At 43.4% G+C, this 21,548-nt stretch overlaps 1 protein-coding gene and 2 long non-coding RNA genes across 3 annotated transcripts; 2 read left to right on the top strand and 1 right to left on the bottom strand.

The window, feature by feature from the left end:
• Nucleotides 1-21: 21 nt before the first annotated feature.
• Nucleotides 22-5,460, top strand: LOC137001325 (uncharacterized). Its single transcript, XR_010891389.1, has 2 exons — nt 22-153; nt 255-5,460. It is a non-coding gene; the product is annotated as an uncharacterized lncRNA (long non-coding RNA).
• Nucleotides 988-21,440, bottom strand: LOC105675786 (microtubule-associated protein futsch). Its single transcript, XM_012373190.2, is given in 12 exon segments — nt 988-3,910; nt 4,945-5,140; nt 5,215-5,378; nt 8,414-8,509; nt 10,053-10,178; nt 13,498-13,607; nt 13,747-14,180; nt 14,265-15,120; nt 15,660-15,768; nt 15,848-16,058; nt 21,004-21,161; nt 21,164-21,440. Coding segments are annotated over 12 exon segments (3,846 nt in total). The 5' UTR covers nt 21,342-21,440; the 3' UTR covers nt 988-2,702.
• LOC137001322 (uncharacterized) lies at nt 16,054-19,122 on the top strand. The gene is made up of 2 exons (XR_010891386.1): nt 16,054-17,565; nt 17,672-19,122. It is a non-coding gene; the product is annotated as an uncharacterized lncRNA (long non-coding RNA).
• Nucleotides 21,441-21,548: the final 108 nt, after the last annotated feature.

Below are 21,548 nucleotides of genomic sequence, written 5' to 3'. Positions count from 1 at the left end.
TTATGCATGTAAATCTGAATATACCTTTAAACTAGTGCACGATGACCCCTTGGTTCGCGCAGTTCGCGTTTAAACGCTAATAATCTTTGAAGAATATTTTGGAAACCTGTGCAACAAAGGAATCAAAAGAGACGTCAACGTTATCATCGTGACGTAAGAGTATAAGACATTTTCAATTTCTTGAACTTTATAACATACCGAAGTAAATTTTTTTTACATACAAATGACTTACAGTTGTATATTTTTTTTTTTAGAATAAAAGAGAGAATTAAGGAGTATACGTTAATAGAAAATGTGTTCAAAATCAATGTGTCAAGAATAGAAATAAAGAGAAAACTATACAATTATTTAGTTATTCATCCAAGTGCAAGTTGCGTTCAACGTAATTTGGTGGAAATTAACATTTTCGATGTGCATAAAAGCAGATGATCATTAAACTATATATATGCTGGAACACGCCGTGACTCAAGGCACAGGACAATGAGGAAGGTATCAAAATTAGATATTCTGTTACTCTCTTCTTTCACGGTACAATCACAATCAAAAGTTTAGTCTCTACTAATTATTCTATTTTACATAGTTCAGTAGCTGGTAGAAGTTAGACTTTTCATAATAATTATAGTATTAAAAATTGAGGCTTTCAATGTGTTTATGAAGGAAAATTATAAGATTAGCCAGTTGCTCTGTTTTGTGCATTAAAGTCCGTATCACATTATGCATTTAAGGTTAAAAATTATGAATTGAAGATTAAAATTTGACCTATCAGAATGAAGTGGGTTAAAATTGTGATTATTCAATTGGATGAATTCGAATCTTCGATGCATGTGATACAGGTTTTATGTGGGAAGGATTATGTGGAAAGGCACATTCCAATATATATGTAGCTATGTAGTTCATGGTTGTCAGAGCTAATGAACACATTCAAAATAAGATATTTATTTTCTCCTTTATTTAATATTTTAAGTATCGGAATAAATAAAGTAATGATTTACATAACAAAACGTTTTATTAATTTTCAAACAAAGAGGACATCACAGATGAATAATCAACAAGTAATCTAATTAATAGTGATTATAACAGTAAGCATATCTCTTTATTTCGATTTGAATTAGTTAAATTAATCGATGATCACATCGCAGCTTAAAATCTTCATTATCTCATATTATATTCAGGAAAAGATCTCAAACTTATTTTCAAAATAATCGCTGACATATTTTTATTAAGCTTTGAATACAATTTAAGTTGCGATTGATTAATATAATTGAGGTACCTGAAGTGTGAGCTCTTGGCTTAAGCCACAGCAATTAACAAAGACAAACAGAAATCTTGTCAAATTTCTACAATTTAGATGCTTATTTATTCGAGAAGTATATAATACATCGATGTTATCAGCACACATGAGAAAAAAACATACTTTCTCAGTGAGTAATATTTGGTTTCTATATGTCGAGATGTTTCCCTTTTATATATCTAAACTACCACTTGCCTATGGAACGGACTGTGAAATTAACACTCTTTGTCGCGATGTGCTAGTTTGTTATTAATAATTTTCATTTTCTTTGCTATATTTGCCAAGTTAATTACGCATAATTTTCGCACTGTTATACACAAGGACATGTTACAGACAAAAATGGTATTCACAATCTTGTCCCAAATTTTATAATAAAAATAAGCAATTAGCTTAAATTAGTAAGAAATTTTAAAATGTAATACGTCAGAAAACAAGAAGTCTAATGGTTGAAGAAAAGGAGAAAAACCTGAGTTACAAATATGAAATCTACATGATTGCGAATGAGGAATATTTTTGTTTTGTCATGCTCTTATATATATCTTCTACAATATTACATGGTCTCTGTACCAAAGAAAAGTAATAATGCTTATAAAACTCGATCACTTAAATATAAAAAGTATCCAGAGGGCTGGGTATCTGTGAAATTCTGAGAAAAATCGGAATAAAAATTGTCAGCCAGGCGACATTAAATTTCCCTTTTTTAATGTCGAAAGTTCAGAAAATAAAAATGTCGCATGATTTGTACCTGTATCATCAACGTTTGTTAGCAAAAATTATTTAAAAAAAAAAAAAAAATACAGTTGCTTAGATCGCAGCAAACGAAGCAGTCGTATGTGTCGTTGTATGTATCGAAAAATCACTGAGTAATGTATTCCGACGATCCTATTAAAATCACGCTTGCCTGAATTCGCAATGGAAAAAGTGTGTTGGGAGAGGTGACACGTCCTCGTAATCGAGAAACCATGGAAACGATCGTACTAGTCTAATTTATACAGTCGTAACGTTAAAATACGTCGTGGAATTTATCCTTAAACATCTCACTAACTTACAACATTATACTCCGGAATTGCTTGAATGAGTTAATCGCGCGGCACACTCGCTTAAAAACACATAACTTAAATGTCACTCTTCTCACTCTAATTTTTCGACCCGACAGGTGCATCATCAGTCGGAAAAAAAAAATAAGACGCGGTGCCGGACATTACGCAACATGAAATGTCTGCAAACGGATGAAAGGGAATGATCACGTGCAACGAAGATCCGCAAGATATTCACGCCGAGAAACAACTCCACCGTTAGGCAAGAACAATGATAGCGGCCGTGTGCGGTGATTCGAAAATAACCACCATTACACGCGAGAAAGAATGCGTAGGCAGGTGACAGCGGGCCGCGATAATTGTTCGCTCGAGTGTTACTTGATCGGCTTGCCCCAAGCGAACTGTATCCCTAAGCGCGCGATATCGCTGCCGGTGAAGGATTCGTCCTCGCTGCTAGACGCCGACGTCTCCTCGGATATCATCGCCTCCCCGCCGGCTTCCTGGGGCCTCTGACCGCCGCCTACGCTACAGTCGTCCGCTGCCGCGGCGGCGGCTGCGGCGGCCACCGCGGCGGCCACCGCGGGATTCACGGTTGACGCCGCGGACGACGTGGAAGACGACGAAGACGATGACGAGCAGGGCGACGACTGATCCTTTCTGGGACGGCGTCGCGGGACTGGCGTCGAATTGAACGACGGCGACCACACGGCGGATGCCTCCTCTACCACTGCGGCTCGCGCCGAATCACACGTGGCGGAGATGCTTTTCGATCTCGCTCTGGTGTCCGCGACGGGCCTGTTCGATGTCAATCGGAGTGATCCTTGCCTGGAAACTGTCGTCGCGCTTTCGGAGGATCTACCTACTTTCGGTAACGTACTGAACGAATCAGACATTCCCTTGGACAGATCGTCGATCTCCAAGGTCCAAGATACGGAGGCGCCCTTCTCAACCATGAATTTCATATTCGATGATGATGAATGAGCGCTTTTATCAGGCGAAAAAGTATGTTCCTGTTCCGGACCTGTAGACCGGGTTAGCCGCGGGTTTAGCTGATTCGCAAGAACACTCACCCAATCGTTCTTGTTCCGTAGCTTCCACTGTAGTTCCTCGTTGCGCTGAGATAGTCGTTTGTTGTGCTTCGAAACTTGATGAATTGATTCGTGAAGCATTTCGTTCTCGTGCGACACCTGCCGTTCGAATGAGTCCTTCCGTTGCAGTTGCGCTTTCAGATCCTCGCATCTGGCCTCGGCCATGTCGAGCCGTATCTGCAAAGCGTCCTTCTCCTCGATGTCGCGTCTATAATTGTCCAGCTCCGACCGAAGAGCCGTGTTCTCTTGGCTCTTCAGCTCGAGCACAGATCTCAGAGACTCGATTTCCGCCATCAGTGCGGCGCCTTGGTCGTGAACCACGGACCTCCTCATCTCCTCCTTGCGGGACAGTTCGTTGATCTGCTCGGCGCGTAGTTTCGCGATTGTTGCACGATGTTCCCTCGTGACCTCTTCCAGTCTGACATCGTACTTGCGCCTCTCCTCTTTCAGAGTTTCGACAAGCGCAGCTACTTGTTTCGCCTTGTGAGTTTCCACTGAAACATCAAAATGTTAATTTTAATTTTCTTGCTAAAAGTAGAATTTTAAATAAAAAAACTATTGGCCTAAAAATCATTTATTTCGAAATCACGAGTCACTTTTTATATAAAATAACAGAATGTATTGTTTAATGTGTCTCCCATTTATTTCAATAAGATTGTTAATTTTTATTTTTTTAACAACATATATTTTTTATGACATATTTTAATAGTTATTATAGAGACGAATTTAATATGTGACAAAAAATGATTAAATCATCTGTGTTATTACGTTTATTGCGCATATTCAATGTGCCAAAAAAAAGTTTCTATTAATAAATAAACAAATAATCATAACAAAGGTTTCATCTTTAATGTTACTCCGTTTTTACAGTCCAATTTAAGTTTATTTTGTTACAGTATATTGAGGACATTAAGTTGAAAAGCAAAAATGTATATAAAGCTAAACTGGGAGCACGCATTGAATCTATAATTAGCGCCTATCGAAACATCGAACGTTACGTGAGAACTAAGTTAAGAACTAAATCTTTCGGCGAGTTCAAAATATCTCCTAACAAAAAAAAGAAGAAAAAAAAAAAACAAATTCAGGATTAACCGCGTAGGCATTGAATTACGCGTAGGCACTGCTAAATCGTTCGCTTTAATTAACAATTGTTCCACTTCATGCAGGCACGATTCACATATTGATATTAGGACTATTACATTCGTTAGTGCATGAATAACTACAGGAAATAATATCCGCTGGCATTAGCGATACTTTGTGTCTGTTAAATACGGTTTTTTTTTTCTAAAAAGTGCGTACTGCAAACTTGAGTCCGTTTTATTCGCGAAATTATTAATTTTTCGCGCGTAAATTTTCAGGCACACACGACGGAAGTTTACAATTAGGCAATTTCACGTATCGAACGTATCTGGATATTTGCGTGCGATGATTACAAAAGTGCCAGCTAATTAAAAAGTTCTCAAAATTCTAAACTGAAGATGTAAGCCGCGTACAAGGGTTCAAGAAAGTAAATACACAAGACGCTTACGCTCATCGCGAAGCTGATCCAGAGCTTTGCGGTGATCCTCCCTCTCCGCCTCGAGTTTCTCCTCCATGCCGATGCATCTCGCGCGTAGATCATCGATCTCTGAAAGCACGGCTGACCGTTCCTTCTTCATTTTCTCGCACTCGGCCTTCAGCTTCTCGAAGTCCTTCTTCAGTTTAGGCGTGGCAAACGCGTCCAGCTGGGAAAAAAGAACCGTCATATCGTTCGTTAATATCGCTTTTGACCTCAGGCGGCGACAAATTAAGCTCGTACCTCGAACGCCAGATATTGTACAGTCACCGCGAGCGCCTGTGCGGCCCGCTCCGCTTGCTCCGCGCGTAGAGCCTCATAGGGCACGGTGGTTTGCGCGGCCTGATCCCGCTTCTCCAACGTCCTTACCGCGTAGGTGGTGTTGTGAGCCTCCTTCGACTCACGATCTGCAATTAGCGTCGACACCGAGTCCATCATCATCACCGTTCGATATTTATTCTCCAAAAAAAAAAAAAAAAAAAAAACAAACGCACCCGAGTGTCGGTCGAAAAACTGACCCACCCACTCCGGCGTGTCAATGAATCCGGCCCACGTGCCGTCAATCGTACACAAGTGTCTCGATACGCGTGCAATGTCCGCGGCGTCCTTATTGTATCTCTTACCGTCCCGTAATCCACCCAATTTATTACGGCGAGATCAGTGTGTCATTCCGAAGAAATCGTTCGATCGCTCAGTCTTAATTTTGCGTCAACACAGTTACTGTATATACAAGTGTAATCGAATTCGGGGATCGAAGGAAATGTCGATTGGAAAACCAGTTCACTTGTACTAACTTCGTCGGGTTCGACCAGCGTCAGGTCTATTGATACATAATAGACGTACATACAACGCGCGCACATGGGGAAATCACGTGGTTTATCGAACCCAAACATACAGAACGATCGTGTAAACGGTGAATTCCGCACGTTTATGTCACGTCCCAATCTCGCGACGAGTGTTCTCGCGAAGATCTGTGCGAAACGCGAAATCGGGGTCTCCTCTCTCAGAGGCCGAAGCGCGCGATTGTCATGCGAGCTTGTCGTTCAATGAAGAGACACATCGGGTTAAGGTCAATCATAACGGCACGCAGTTGCGAAATTGCCAAAAGACACATCGGCGACTATCGCTCGTGATCAGTGGCCAAGAAAATTCGCTTCCTACACGTCCCTCTTTTGGTACCTGCCGCTGCCCCCTCCATCACATCTGCCAGAAAACCTCAAGTATTTTGGGGTTTCTGCGTGGAGTAGTGGATCGAGACATTTATCACCGATGCGTGCGTAAGAAGCGCGCGATGTAAACAGAATCGGATATCAACCTAACGATTGTGCATCCTCGTCGATCCGACCGTGCGGCGGGACGTTTAAAGCGGGACTGTTCGTCGATCCACCTTGAACGATAAAAAAGGGCGCTCGATTTCTTCTCCGACAGGCACTTTACGACGAAGTCGTAAAAACCGCGCGCGCGTTTCTAATCAGAATCGTCATTCGTAACAATTTGCTGGCCGAGTTCGCGCGCCGACTGAATTAGCACGAGCCACGGGCCACCTCGGAAAGCTACATGCCCCCCACCCCGTGTTCATTCTGCCGCTCTCGTCGCCACTACGTAGACGCAAGGTGGATCCTCGAAATTAATAAACAGGAAGAAAAACAGTGCGAGCATTTCGCACGAGCCTGCTTCGAAATATCAATCTTCCACATTTCGTAATAAGAAATTTTTCCTATTCCTGAGAAGCCACCAGGCTGGAAAATTGTGTTCTTTACGTATTCTAGCGCGTGTTTGTAAAGAGTGAAAGAAAAATACGTCCACGTAATGTAGTTGCAACATTCTGGAGTGAAATTAACACCAAGTGTGTGTGAGCGTCACATTGAGATTACGAAAATTCACATGAAATTTTATTGTAGACTTGTGATTGTTTTCTCGATTGATTCAGTTTGAAAATTTTTTTAGCGCTGTTTTTAATTTGGAAAAAATAATATTTTTAGCCGCTTATGCGTCTTGGCACGCTCGAAGGGCGGAAACGCATTTCTATTTACAATCTAACGAGTGCGCAAATCGACACACTAAACGCAGAGATCGCGTTAATCTCCCTCAGCAAAATTCTGCGGTTCTTCCGGCGTAACTAGTCGTGAAGCCGGCATGCGTCGGGAACCTCGAGTTTTCTCATTTGGAATCGGTCGCCCTTAGACGGAAGGAGACGCATATACGCGCGCGTGTTCGTGATTACTCTTACGGTCGTCGAGCATTGCGGACTACGATGGTCGACGATTGTATATAATAACGTCTCTTACGTCAGAATCCGCGATGAATGTCGAATGCAACGGCGATGAACGCGATGGCGATAACGGAACCCTTTCAAAACGTATCTTTTTTTCTTTTTTCTTTTTTTTACCTTCTTTCCGTTCTACGAGAACGATTCGCGGAGAGCTCGCGGAAACTGCTTTCGCCATTGCGTATTATTTAGAACACCGATTTCTGATAACGATCTCTCTCTCTCTCTCTCTTTCTCGCCAGTCGCGGCGATAGACCGGGCGCTAGTGGATTTTTGCGGAATTTTGAAGGGAAAGACGACCAAGTAAAAGAGTTTTAGCACTCGGGATTATTGGGAGAAAGCTACGACTTTCTTCGAAACAGCGAGACTCGTACGGAGCGACACGCATGTATGTAGATACAAGCGAGTGCGTCAATTCCGGTCGCAACGAATGAGCGAGCGCGTGCGACGCGTTACTGCACTGAGCAAATTAATGCACTTGAGTGTACGCACGTGCGTGCGTGTATGCGTGCGCGTATACGTTTGTGTGTGTGTGCGCGCACAAATGTGCAGGCGTCCACGTACGGTTGCTGCAAAATAATCGTGGGAACTTTTTAGAAACTAGTCGCCAAAGTAATGAGACGACTAATGGATTGGAAAGCACAATGTGCAAACATTAGTTTTCATTTTATTCTGTCATTTGCAAAATGATGAATGTGATGGACTGGTATTGATGAAAGAGATGATGATAGAGTAAGAGTTTTATTATAAGCTCGCCGGCTATATAAAGTTCGCTTTAGACGATCTATAATTTGCGAATCTAATAATAAATCTATCTATAATTTTATATAATGGAAAACGTATTAGAGAATTTGCGGCAACAATTGATGTAAAATTTCTTTGCAATTTCATGTAGCGTACAATAGAAGAAAGGCATTTTTGAATTAAATTTTCGTGTACAACTATTGATTCAAAAATCTAGAGTCATTTGAATAACTTGACTGGTTAATCAATTTAAAATTGAATTTAGAGCACAAATTCTAAATCGAAAATGTAAAACATTGTTAACACAAATTCGACTTTTGTGTTTTCTGTCACGTGAAATTATAAAGATTTCCATCTCGGATTCGCGAATTGCAGATTGTCTAAAGCGGATAAAAATCGCATGATTGCTAAAAGAATTTTTGAACGTACCTTTTATTGACGACGTGGAGGACTTCTGTTTTGCGGAAGCATTGGTGGCTAATCTCCTCGTTATCGCTGGCTTTCGCGCTGACGGTGGGCTCTTTTCTGTAAAGAGAATGTGTTGCGTTAACGAAAGCATGCTGAGCACTAACCAGTAGTACTCGAGTCCGCGCACCAGCGAGCGTACGAGTACCGTACGACGAGAACCGTTTCATCGCTCGTGCGAGATAACAAATTCATGTATTATATAAAAATATCTACATCCCTATACAGGATTTTTTTTATATAAATTAATATACGTACACTGTAAAAAATTGCCTAAAAATTCAGACACATTTTTGTCTGAATTTTCAGATCTGGGTGCCTGAAAGTAATTTCAGACAATCTGTCTTAATTATCAGAGTAGTTTCTCTGAAAGTTCAGAATAATGGCGCGTCTGTCCGAAAAATTTAGAAATTCAGACAACTGTGGCTAGAAATTCAGACAATATTCTGTCCGAAAATTCAGACAATGTGACTGTAAGAAAACTTCAAACACTTTTGTCTTAATTGTCAGTCAGTAATTTTTTACAGTGTATAATTTAACATGAGTTCAAGATCAATTCAAAACCATTAATTAATTATATCACGTAAAATTGCCGCTTTTTGATCAGTTGAAAATTGATCGCGATTAATAAAGCTTAAAATATATTTCCGGTTCTGCTATTTAGCATTTACAACGGTATTGTGCTTTTCAATTTTCGTTGATTATCGAGTTGCTTGTTCTTGTTCACAAGAGTAAACGAGTATCTTCCAAAGAATTGCGAATACTTTTTTATATAGATTTCGAAGAAAACGCTGTTAGCGAATATTCGATGATGATTTGACAAGAAAAGAAATATGCATAAAGCAATAATTAAAAAATTGGAGTAATTTTTAGTCTCAAAACGTGGAATTTTATAAAAATAAAATGTACTATTTAATATCCGATTGAGAGACAACGATTAATGCTAATGATGCATCTTTTAATTGAATAATGATTTTAATCTACAAAAACGGCAATTTTATGACACAATCTAATGTAAAGAGTATACTTAATCGCATTAAAATCGTGCGGAAGAACAGGCTTGACAAATGCAATCGATGCCCGTGAATAATGACTATGACAAATTTTGAGGTCAAAGATTTCGATAACTCGCGTCGTAAAGCCATCGAGAATTTCTAATCTTGACCGTGTCTTTATCTTGAGGGAAAGTAGGGAGAGCTTGGGCATCCACAACTTGTCATATAACTGACATAAGCTCTTTTCTCTCTATCAAAGGCCGCAAATAAAAAAAGCTCTCGAGAGAAATTTTCAAAGACACTTAGGTGTTTGCTATTTAGCGCGCGACTTTAAGTATGCAATTTACGAATCGCGAACCGGTAGATGAAGTTGTGTTAGATTAGTAGTTAGTCTCGGAGATGAAAGACGCTCTCTCTTTTTATCGTGTCGGTGCAGCTCGTCGTGGCAAATGAGGCTCCCCAACCGGAAATACGTGACGGTGCTCTCGTTCTTCTTCGTTCCCCCCCCCCCCCCTCCCACCCTCTCGCTCATTCTGATTGTCAAACCGACACGCATGGGCGTAGTTACCTAATGATCTCGTATAATAATCTGATAGGTATATATTTACCGAGTTCGACCGTCACATCGATGCAGTTCTTTTTTACATCAAAACTATTCACACGGATCGGATGATGATTAGCGTGGCCGTTCGCGACAAATCTTCTAGGTGGGTTTGTGGATGTCGGTGATCTCTCTGAAAATATGTATTGTGAATATCGCGCGGTGAAGAAGCAGAAGCGGATTTTAGATAATTAGGAAAACAGATGCGTCGACGCTGTTCTCTATATTTAAAGGAACCACGAAACCTTTCTCCCACTTTTCGATATTTTCAAATATTCCAACCGCTCATTTTAATACCTCGAATGTTCGGAATATAATGTTCTGTTCTTAATCGCTAAATTGTGTTTGGTTTCGCTGAAAGTTTAATGTCGCAGATGCAACGTGAGAGATTATTTCTCGTATATAAATTAATATCGTTGTAATTTTCTAAAATCTATAAATACAGAAAAATCTCGAGATCGAAAGTGGGGGGAAAATTTCGATTCGGCACTGAGAGATTAAAACAAACAAAGTAAAGAGGTAGTCGTCAAACCGACCACCATAGCACCGTGCCGGAAGAATCACCGTTATACGGTCACCTCGAATCGTTCCCTTCTACCTCGTTTGAAGCTGCCTAGACGCATCTTCGCCGACTCTCGCGCGAAGTCCGCCTTTCTCGAGAGAGGTCTGTCCTTTGATCCTTGCTGTCCCATCGTCGGCCTTTTCACCGCCTCGCCATTATAGATCGCAAGCAGAATTATCCGTGATCTTCGTCGATGGGAACGCGACTGGCTTGTGCGCCTTTATCCTGCCGTATCTTGCGAACCGAGCGTGAGAATCGCCCGGTGTGCGAGCGCCGGCCGCCATCCCGGCGACGTTCTCCAACGTGAAGCGTACAACAGGCATCTTCCACTTTTCGGTTGCAGCCGATCGATCGTGCAAACGCTGTTGGCTTCTCGGCTCACACGAGTTATCACGCGACTGTATTGCAGCTGTATCACGTATCCCGTATTATCCTACCTTGCTATCCGACACCGATCGGTGACAATTGTATCACATACGATCACATTTCGACGACCAGCGTCGTACTTTTCCGGCACCGCCGGTGACAAAAAAAACCGCGCGGGACGCGATTTAACGCGCGAAAGGGAGAATTAATCGGATAACTTTTCGCCGCACGTTTCAGAGGCCCGTTGCGCGCATCGTCGCGCGCGGACGTGCGGGGCTCAGCAGCCGCTGATTACGTAAGGCCGCGCAGGGCGGATTGAGAGACCGGTAGTCGCGTACCGACAGTCGTCGACCTTGGTGGCGCACGTGGTCGTCGCTTGATCGGGTACACCTGCCGCCGGCGAGGGTGGGGACGTGGCTGCGGGGAGCGAAGGGCGGCGGGCATCCCCGCCGAGCGACGGAGGTGCACGGCGGTGCATAGCGAGCGAGAGGCGCAAAGAAAGCACGACGAGGGCAGGCCCCGAGGTCGGAAATAAACCGCGAGTGGCGTTAACCTGTGCGCTGCCGTCGGCTGCAGCGGTGCCGTTAACGCGAGACCTGAATGCAGGTAGATTGTGCGGTTGGCGCACTGGCGGAACGCATTGTCCTCAAATCACACGGTACGGCCGCGTAACGGGGAATGTCGAATTCCGGTGCGACAGGTGGGACGACGGCGAGCGTATCTCCGCCGACAGTCGGAGAATATCGTCCGGGGCTACTGACCGGACTCGCCGAACGAAAGGAATTGCGAACCTTCGAGGCGGTATCGGAGATTCGCGTTACGAGCAATTCGCACTGCTGTCACAAGCGTCGCACCTGCACGCAATTCGCACGTGTTGAACTCGCTGTGCGCAACCACGATGGAGGGAGCGCGATGGGAAATTGATGACGCCGAGGAGAGGCGGCGAGCGCTCCTCTTCGCGTCCGCACTTCGCGTCGATGAGGAGCCGATCGCATTTAGGACGAGATTTGCGGATTCCGAAGACTCCGGGCGCGAGAATCGCCAGGGTGATCGATGCCCCGAGTCGACCGCTGGACACAATATTGCGCGCTCCGTTGCTCGCCGACTCGTCCACTGGCGACGGTGCACGCGTCGGCTGTCACGGCTCTCTTCTCACCCTTCCGCGCGTACGAACTCCCTGTGCGCGCTGCTCTCCGATGACCTGATTTCGCGAGAGAGCGAGTGAGGATAATAGGTGCGCGTTTGGTTAGAGAAGGACGACGGGGGACGGCTAATGCACCGGAGATAACATGCGCGTACTCACGTTCTATATACACGCACACACGATCCGACACGAGGCCCGCCGAGGACTACCGACCGGATGGATGCTGAACGCGACTGCGGTAAAGTTGCGCGATGCGCACCGCTCGACACAGCTTCCTCCTCTCTCGTATAATGGAAGCAAAACGACGTTGTATCCCCAGTGGCGCCGATCAAAGGGCCAATAAAGTTCCACGGCTTCTTCGACGACCGAGCTTTTACGGTCGTGCGAGTGCCGCGGGTCGATATAGAGACCTCGCCTTTCTCTCCAGTAGGTAAACCGTGTATAAAGGACCGAGAGAGAGAGATAGAGAGAGATCTTTCCTGTTTGAGCATTCTTCTTCCAGAGATAAAATATCGAATTTTATAGCACGCGATTCGTTCTAAGATCTCGCAAAATTACATTTTATTTATTTGCATACTTCAGTAAGAAGTAACGAAGTTATTTCTTTCCATTTTTCATATATTTGTTTAGAATATTGTTAAAAGTTGCCTTAAATTATTTCATTTTTTTTTATATTAAGTAAAAAAATTAATGCTAATACTAGTTATTGTGAAAATCTATCAAGCATACATTGAAGATCGTGTAAACTAGTGTTGCATCTATTTTCCTGATTGCATTCGTGTATAAAGAATTTTTTGCAGCAATATAATAAGTCACATGTGAAAAAATTGTATACATATTCTGTTAGTTTATATTATACAATTTATTGAAAGATTTATTCATTATGTAATTTTAACACGCGACACATGTAGAAATATTTCAGTTCGGAAAATGCATCTAATTTAGAAACGAGTACAACACAAAACATCAACATGTCTTACATCTCTATAAAAATACATTAGCATTGAACCCAGTCGTAAAAAGTGTAGACAGAAATACGTACAAATGTAACTGGATATACCGCAGCTACCAGAAAATATCAATGTCGCGAATGTATTAACCTTTCGGCTCTATATTCTTCGTATTGTTATTTAAAAAAATGTATTTCAAGCATAATCTTGATCGGAATCAGTTTCTGTTACAATATATAGTAACACAATAGTGACAAAATAAGATCATCTCGTGAAATTTACATGGAATACTATTATCAGAGCTGCTCGCGTAAAGCCAGATTACGAAACGTTGTGTGAATTTTTTTGGAGAGTTAATTAAAGGCCTTGATCCACATGACTTAGCATATTCCCGCCAAATTTTCTTCAAATATAAATATGTTCCACTTACTTAGCATGTCTTTATTTGGACCGCTGCTGAGATCACTCATGGAACTGCGAACAGAACTTCTGGCCGTTTCCTGCGTCGGTGACTTCATTTCCTGCCAAGTGCGCATTCTCCTAAAATTCAGCAATATTTCCAACATGGTTTGCGATACAAAAAAACATAAATCAAAAACTCACAATTGGAAAAGATCAACGATCTTAAAAAATTATTATCGTGAGAAGAAGTTTTATCTAATTTCACTCAAGAACTCACCGTTTATCCTTATTATTGTTGTTATTCGCGTCGCCAGCTTTCTTCGACGTAGGCCTCGTGGAAGGTGACAAGGCGAGGGTTTGCGACACTCTCGACTTTACTTCCTTCCTAGCCGGCCTCGTCCTTTGCTCGTTCTTGCCGGCCTCTATCTTGTTCATCACGGCGTCCCAGCGTCCGCCTTTTCTGGTTGATCTCTGCGACCGCCTCGCCTCCTTTTCCGCGTCATCTTTCGAAGACGACTCGATCATTGCTTTAATTTTCGAGACGACGTTTCTCTTCGGCATTTTGTATTTTTTCAAAGGCACCGTATCGGCCTTGCTTTGTGGTTTGGGCCTAATGTTCTCACTGCTCTCGACTTTTTCGACCGCCGTCACTTCAGCGGAGGTCTTTGTCTCGTTTGTGGTACTAGTGTCGTCCGACGTCTTTGGAGAGCTCTGCAAATATTTTACACATCAATCGGCAGATCTAAGAAGGAAAATCACTCGCAATAGCCGAGTTTCGCCTACGCGTGAACGCACCTGCAGATAATCCATGATGACGTTCGCCATGACGGGCGACGGTTGGCTCCTTTGCGAGAGCTCGGTGTCGCCGGTGTCGGGACTGCGATCGTCGTTCTCCTCCGACACTTCCTGCTCGCCGGGGGCCTGCAGCTTGTCCAGGTCCGAGTAAATCCCGCTGGAGTCCATCTCCTCGCCGGTGAAACTCGGACACACGCGCTCGCCCGGCGCGCAGAACAGCGTGCCGTCTATCACCTGCGCTTTCCTGTCGCCCCGCACAATCTCCTCGTGCGCGTCGGCGTCGCTCTCGGTGAAGAAGTCCGAGTCGGTCATCGGGTCCTGGCGGCAGGGCGCCGGCAGATTGACCGGCGGCACCGCCATAGACGGCGGATCCGCCCCGCGACTGGCCGGTCGCGAGTTCTCGCCGTCCCCCTGGTAACCAGCTTCCAGACTGGTTATGCTCGTGACCGACGTGACGAAGCTCACCGGCACGGCGCCACCCCTGATCGGCTCCACGGGTTTAGGGTCGAGCGGCAGCTCCTCCGGCGAAGGCGTTCTCTCCGTGCAACCTTCCTCGGCGGGTTCCACGTCCACGAGCGGCCTCGTCGAAGCGGATGCCCGCGTCAACGCTAGCTTCGATGCGGCCGAACCGGTGAGGTTCTCGCAGGATGGCGTCCTCGAGCACTCCAGCGCCGCTGTGAAATCGGTCATCTGGTCCGGCGTCAGTATTCCGAGACTCTCGTCGTGCTCGAAGGAGTTTTGCTTGTTGAACATCAAGTAATGCGGCGTTGCGCTTGTGTCATTGTAATTGTTCGACTCCACGAGGCAGGTGTCGCCGACATCCTCGATCATGCTCAGCTGAGAACTCTCGAGTAATCTAAGAGCAACGAAAGAGCGTATAAGACGATAGAAGTGTTAATTTTGCAATAAGGCTATTGTAGCTATTATACAAATGTTACTGTAAAAAAAGAGTGTCACACAATTTACAGGCGTATTCTATTCGTTTTTTTTTTTTTAAATACTTTACAGTTACTTTTGATGAAAGAATCACTTACATTACGGCAGATGCTTTAAAGTGACCTCCATTCGCCATAGGCGTCGATATATGCCGTATTATTGATTGTATCGCGTTGGAATACTGTCGACCGATCTGATAATATCGCGTGCACTTTGCACACGTTCCTACAATTCTACAATAGAATTTACACTGCTGCGTCTTGCGTGTTCAAGCTACAATTCCAATCATTATCTCGAAAATAAATGGAGATTCGAGGATCCATGATTATTAGAATATCTTTCTTAATTTTGAGACAACAAGTTGGAATTATCGTTAGCGGAATACGTCTGTAAATTTTTTGTCACGTACTTTAGAAATGTGCCGCACGGTATAATTATCGCACAACAATATATCCACACCTGAACAAGCTGTTCTTCTCCTCGCCGAAGTGCACCAAGTCCTGCACATCATTCTTATCGATGTCCCATACAGGTGATATCGTGAACGTCTTATCAGCCGCCGAGTCGGCTGAAATACAATCGTTTCGAATGAGAGCACATATATACATATATATATTAAATACACGTGATTACAGATACGAACATACCCTGAATGTTGGGCGATGACGTCGCGAATCCCGAGAACTTCTCCCGCGGCGTCGGGGACTCGTCCTCGGCGTTAACAAACTGAAAGCATCCTGAGAAGATCGTGGACCGGCGGCCCCCCGATAGAAGCCTCGACGCCTCGAGCACTCTCGATTTCGGAAAGAAGGACGGCCGCGCCGCCCGTGGAACAGGTATCCGACTCTCCCCCACGTTCTGCGAACAAACGCACGTACAGGTGTGGGTGCGCGATTTCACACGAGTCACGCGAGGAAATCATCCCAATGGAAATGATAGAACACGGAGTTTCTCCGAGTTGTAGAATTAATTGCCGCTTAATTACACGTAATGGCGCAGTTATCTTCTTTTTTTTTCTCTCTCTCTCTTTTTTCAAAGGTCAGAAGGTTCGAGTCGACGATGCATCGCGATGGAGTCCGTTGCCCTTGGCTCGCCTCCAAATAATAGTTCCAGAAGTCTTCTCTGTCAAGCGATTAATTTAATCTTAACTCGTGACTGTGTGTTTCGAGAGCGGCTTCTTCTTAATCACGCACGGGCACCGATCGTCCCATTTCATACGGTTCTTCTTTCCACCGAGCGTTATTTATGTACAAAGCAACGGGCGAACGAAAATGATCAATTACGAAACTTGTCTTTTTTTGCAGGTTCGCACTGGTATGTATTGCACGATAACTCGTTTAGTTATTTTCCACGTGTGAGTGTCTTATTAAAATGAAAACAGAAACTGTGTTAGCGTGTTGCAGACAATGGTGGTTATCATCGATGCCGTTCCTGATACGAGAAACGGGATACGTGCGTTCTCCTACAGATGATAGAACGTTTACACGCGTGGATAGGAACACCGAGGCTGAGAACTAGGTTACTGCGAACCGCTACGCGGGTCGGGTTCGTGTCCCGACCGTAAATCACCGGCGGTTTCCTTTTTCTATTGCCAAACCAGGCCGACTGCGTGTTATTCGAATTTTTGGAAATAATCATCGCCGATTATTTACTGTGAAAACAATATGCGGGTAGATAACCGTTCTATTTATTATTATCAACAGTATTACGTATAATATATAAAGTCCACTTTAGACAACCCATTCGTGACAGATAATTTTGATTAATTAATTTGATACTTTTGATAATTTTTGTATCTGTTCGTTTAAAGACGCTCGTAGAAACATAAATTTTTTCAAAGCTCGCTTTAGAAAAACCTACGGCGAGAAAAAAGTAGTTAAAGTGATTAAATATGTTTAACTAACAATCATTCTTTTAGTTCACATATTTGAGTTTGTAATTTAAAACAATATTCAGTTCGATTAATTTCACATTATTTCGTATTTATTAAAACAGCTTCATCAACAAATATTTCTCCAATCCACACTTTTTCCTCAATGTACAATTTACAACGAAATTCGAGGTAGAAGATTTATTCATAATTTTATATAACAGCAGACATTTGAAGAATCAGTATAGAATGTGTTTTTTTATTTTTTAAATGTTTTTTGTGTCACATAGCACATGATAAAATAAAATTATAAACAAAATACTATTTCTAATTCAGTCACGGATTATCGATCCTCTACGGTGAACTTTATATATTTATGCAAAGAACACTAAATCACAGTTTTCTGTCCAAGCAGTTCGTAACGCGTGATATTTTCTCTGCGAATGACTCTGCTACCTCGTATTTCGTCAGCACCGACAGAAGCTACGCGAAACGGTAATGTAATGGGTCAGCAATCATCACGGCCGCATCAGTTTTCTATCTATGACTTTCACACACATCCTTAGATTTCGTTCGCATCATTAACATGTATTTCTCTTAGGCAAGTGCGGAATTTACGCAGACAGATGTAGGCACGGCTGCCAACAACGGATCGTCATCGTGGTAATAAAATGCCAAGGTGAAAAAAAAAGCGACGAGTCAGCGAGCGGGATCGTACGACTTTGATTATTCAATATGGAAAGTGAGAACGTGAATGAAATTAAGGAAACACGAATAAATTCTACGCGATTCCGCGAGATTCTACGACGATGGACGGTAAAAGGCCGAATTCAGCGAGCTTAGCCTCCGGTGTTTAATTTGCGCCAATTCGCGCCCACGCGTGCTCAACAGTCATGGTTTGTTACTCTTCGAGACAACGAGAGACGAAGAAACCGCCTACTTTAACTGTACAATGTACAAGTGCATCCTACTGCGCTTCTTGGATAAATTATAATACAGTCTAATTTCAACAGCGTTCACGCGAGTCCCGCTTCAAAACGACTCGACTCTCCGGACGTAAGATATTCAAGATGTTTTCTCCTCTTTTTCAGTTATCAAAGAGAACCGAATAATGGTACGCTTTTTTTTTTGTTACTCCTCGTTTCCATTCTCTCCGCGTAGAAATCGCAAGACGTTATTGTGGAATTTCCATGCCGCTGGTACTCGATTCACGTGTTGTGCAATTAAGCTAATGCGCAAGGCGGCATGACTTATAGCGCGGAGTTATTGGCGGTGTAACTGTCTCTGCAATTATTATAATTTCAATGGAATACATTCCCGCGTCCTTTCCGACGTGACATGCGTTCGCGATCAAGTCCAACGCAATTCGATAAGAGATTGAAGTTAGCAGGACACGCGGATATAGAAAAGTTCAATTCACGTTTCTCATTTCATCGCCCGCTTTATAGGCAATAAACAGGCGATCAATTGGAGTCATAGCTCTTGTCTCAATTATCTGAATTGTGAGCGTCTCATTTCTTCCACATCGATATTAATAACTCGCTCGTTTAACGTTACGTAAGAGGCAAATTGTTAAATCAGTATGAATGTCAACGATGCGCCGAAGAGTGAAAAATATTCCAAGATTATTGTTATTCATTGTAGGTTATTCGGTTGTTCGCGCGAAGAATTGTTTTTCTGTGTGAAAATAGAATTTGGAAAACCTTAGAAAACTTTCTGAAGAACGCAATAGTATCTGCCATCCGGTCGACGAGAAACGTGGCGAAATTTGCACCTCACCGAGTCCCACTTCAGAGTGTACACGTTAATGTAACCTTCGTAGATAAGCTATCGCAAACATTGTCGTTAACATTCTCTCAATATCTGTTTCTCACGAGATCAACAGCCATCCGCCACGGTCGAAATACTGATCACTTAAATTTACAAGATGCAGATTCATAGATAAGCGCGCTGTAAAATCCCAATTAATTTCAATAGATCTTATCGATACAATATTTTCCAGCGAAGCGTGCAAATTACCATATGCGTGGATGCGCGATCACCCGCTCTTTCGCTCAATATCGGCGCTTTCCTCGATAAGACTCGCGAAACGTTAATATTTGAGAAAAAAAAAAAAAACAACATACCTCGTGTCATCAGCATTTCTCGCAAGGCACCGACTCGATGGAAAATTTTCCACGGTGTACACAAGCACCGGCGTGGCTTACGGTTTTCCTCGGCGAAACGGAAAGAAAGGGAGAAAGGAAAAACAAAAAACACGGTAATTGCGCAACGTGAGCTCGCGAAGCGTCGGAGGATCGATAACACTAACGACCGGCTCCGCGATCCATGTCGCGGCCGACGCGCGAACGGTGTATGACAATAAAACTTTCCGGATTCGCTTCGCGATCCCCGGCTAACTACACCTGCTGTGTGCGCCACCACCTCCGCTGCCGTCGCTGGTCACTCGCGCATATCCGTAGCCTTGCCAGCGAGCGAGCGAGTGTGCGAGCGTACGAACGGAGCGACCGTCGTCGGGCGAGCTAGCGAGCGAACATACGCACGCTACGCACTGGCATGCCGACGACGAACTGACAATCGCTTCTATTCTGTCGGGACACGTGGTTGTTTGCATTCATCAATCCGTAAATCCGTGCGCCGCACCGACCGTACGACATATGTTTTGTATGTAGCGAGCGTGTGAGCGACGTACCGAAGCACATTATTATGTGTAAAGCGGTTCCAATGCCGCTCGATACTAGTTTTGCTACAGTAAGAAGGCACAAGTCGATTTCACAGTCCGGCGATTTTCAGTCTGTTTTTTTTTTTTTTCCATTTAAGACCACCCCAAACACGAATTTAAAATTTATAATCGCGAATTAAGGCGGAGATTTCCTTATTTGGCAATAACAAATCTATATTAGCGTCTTAAATCAATGTTAAAAGACGATTTTGTATGTAAGATCAGATTTTGAAAAGCGAAACTGTTCCTAAAATAAAATTAATGATTGAACTAAAGCGTGCGCGTAAAGCGTGTCTGCGTATGTCGTTTATATTATTACATCATAAACGCGATCTACCGTAAGCTTGTTATTTTTATTCAGCTGCGATTTTAATATTATTTTACGAACTTTATATTTTTTCACGTGTTAGAAATCAGATAATAATAAAATTACAAGTTATAATTTTTTTAAGTCAAACTAAAAAGCAAGACTTACACCTCTCAGGTTCGACTGCTTATTACCTATCATCACGCGTGTCTATTTTGTACAATGGGGAAATTGTTGATATGTATATCGCGTGCGTATCGTAAATGGAGCACTGGGAAATTCGCCAATGTCCAGATTATCTTTTCGCGTCTGCGCCGTTGCAGCAGAATGTGCTCTAAATTATGTAAAAGTAGCATCATACTTTGCTCGTGCATACGACTCAATCGTATAGATCATTTCGCAATATTATCGCTCACTTTTTTCGAAACCAAAATAATCACGATTGCCGACATCTAAGCTGGTACACAGAGCCTAATACGTCGAAGCCAAATGATCATCTTGCACAGTTGACGCGTAAATTCGATGACGTATCAAAATTCATTTCAAAATCGAAAAATAATGCTCCAACTCGATCAACTATCCGCGATTCAGCAATATGTAGAAAGTGTAGCTGCAAGTCATTGATAAATATTGTTTTTGTCACAATTCTTGTTATCAGAGCCTTCGCTTTTTTCCTGCTCTCCATTAGAGTTGCAAAATACGGCGCTACTCCGGTTAGAATTATTTATCTGACATTGCCGGTGTTTTGTTATTAGCTTCGTGTCTGTACAGCTTTATGTCTAATGCCTTTGTAACTCGCGATATCGTCCATTGATTTGAGTAACCGAGAATCTTACTTTCTTGGCGGAATTTTGACAATCGGATGGAGAAATTCGACGTGTAGTCTTTTCGCGTCTGGGCTTACCTTGGCCATGTCGTGGGTGGGACCTCGGCAACTCGGTGCTTGATTTCTCCTCGCTTCTGGACGCGCGTTTTTCGCCAGCTGATGAGAGCAATAGGGACGTCCTAAGTCGCATTCCCGTCGTATTCCTGCGCGCAGAGTTCCTGGTCCGATCGCGGAGTTACGCTCGGTGCGACTTTCGCGGATAACGTGACGCCTTGCGTCGCGCCGTTCCCTCGCAAACGCAACGACGCTCTCGGCGTCGGTGTCGTCGACGACAATGTTATTGATCGACGCCACGCGGAGGCGTCGCTGTCCGTCGCTGTATCGCGGGGCGGTCGGATGGGGGAGGGAATCACCATCGCTGATCTGACAACGAAAAAGCGCCATCGAAATATTTTCGCGAGTATCCGATGGGAAACGAGAGAGAGAGGATAAAATCAGTTGACGCACTCGTTGACTTTCGTACACTGATTGTTACGCGAACGTTTCATTGCCACTAAGCGCCTTGAAAACATTTTTATTTTGATACTTGCATTGAACTATTCAAATACTATTATCGTTAAATA

This window comes from Linepithema humile, chromosome 7, assembly GCF_040581485.1.
Source record: "Linepithema humile isolate Giens D197 chromosome 7, Lhum_UNIL_v1.0, whole genome shotgun sequence".
NCBI lineage: Eukaryota > Metazoa > Arthropoda > Insecta > Hymenoptera > Formicidae > Linepithema > Linepithema humile.
This window is presented reverse-complemented; position numbering and strand designations above follow the sequence as displayed.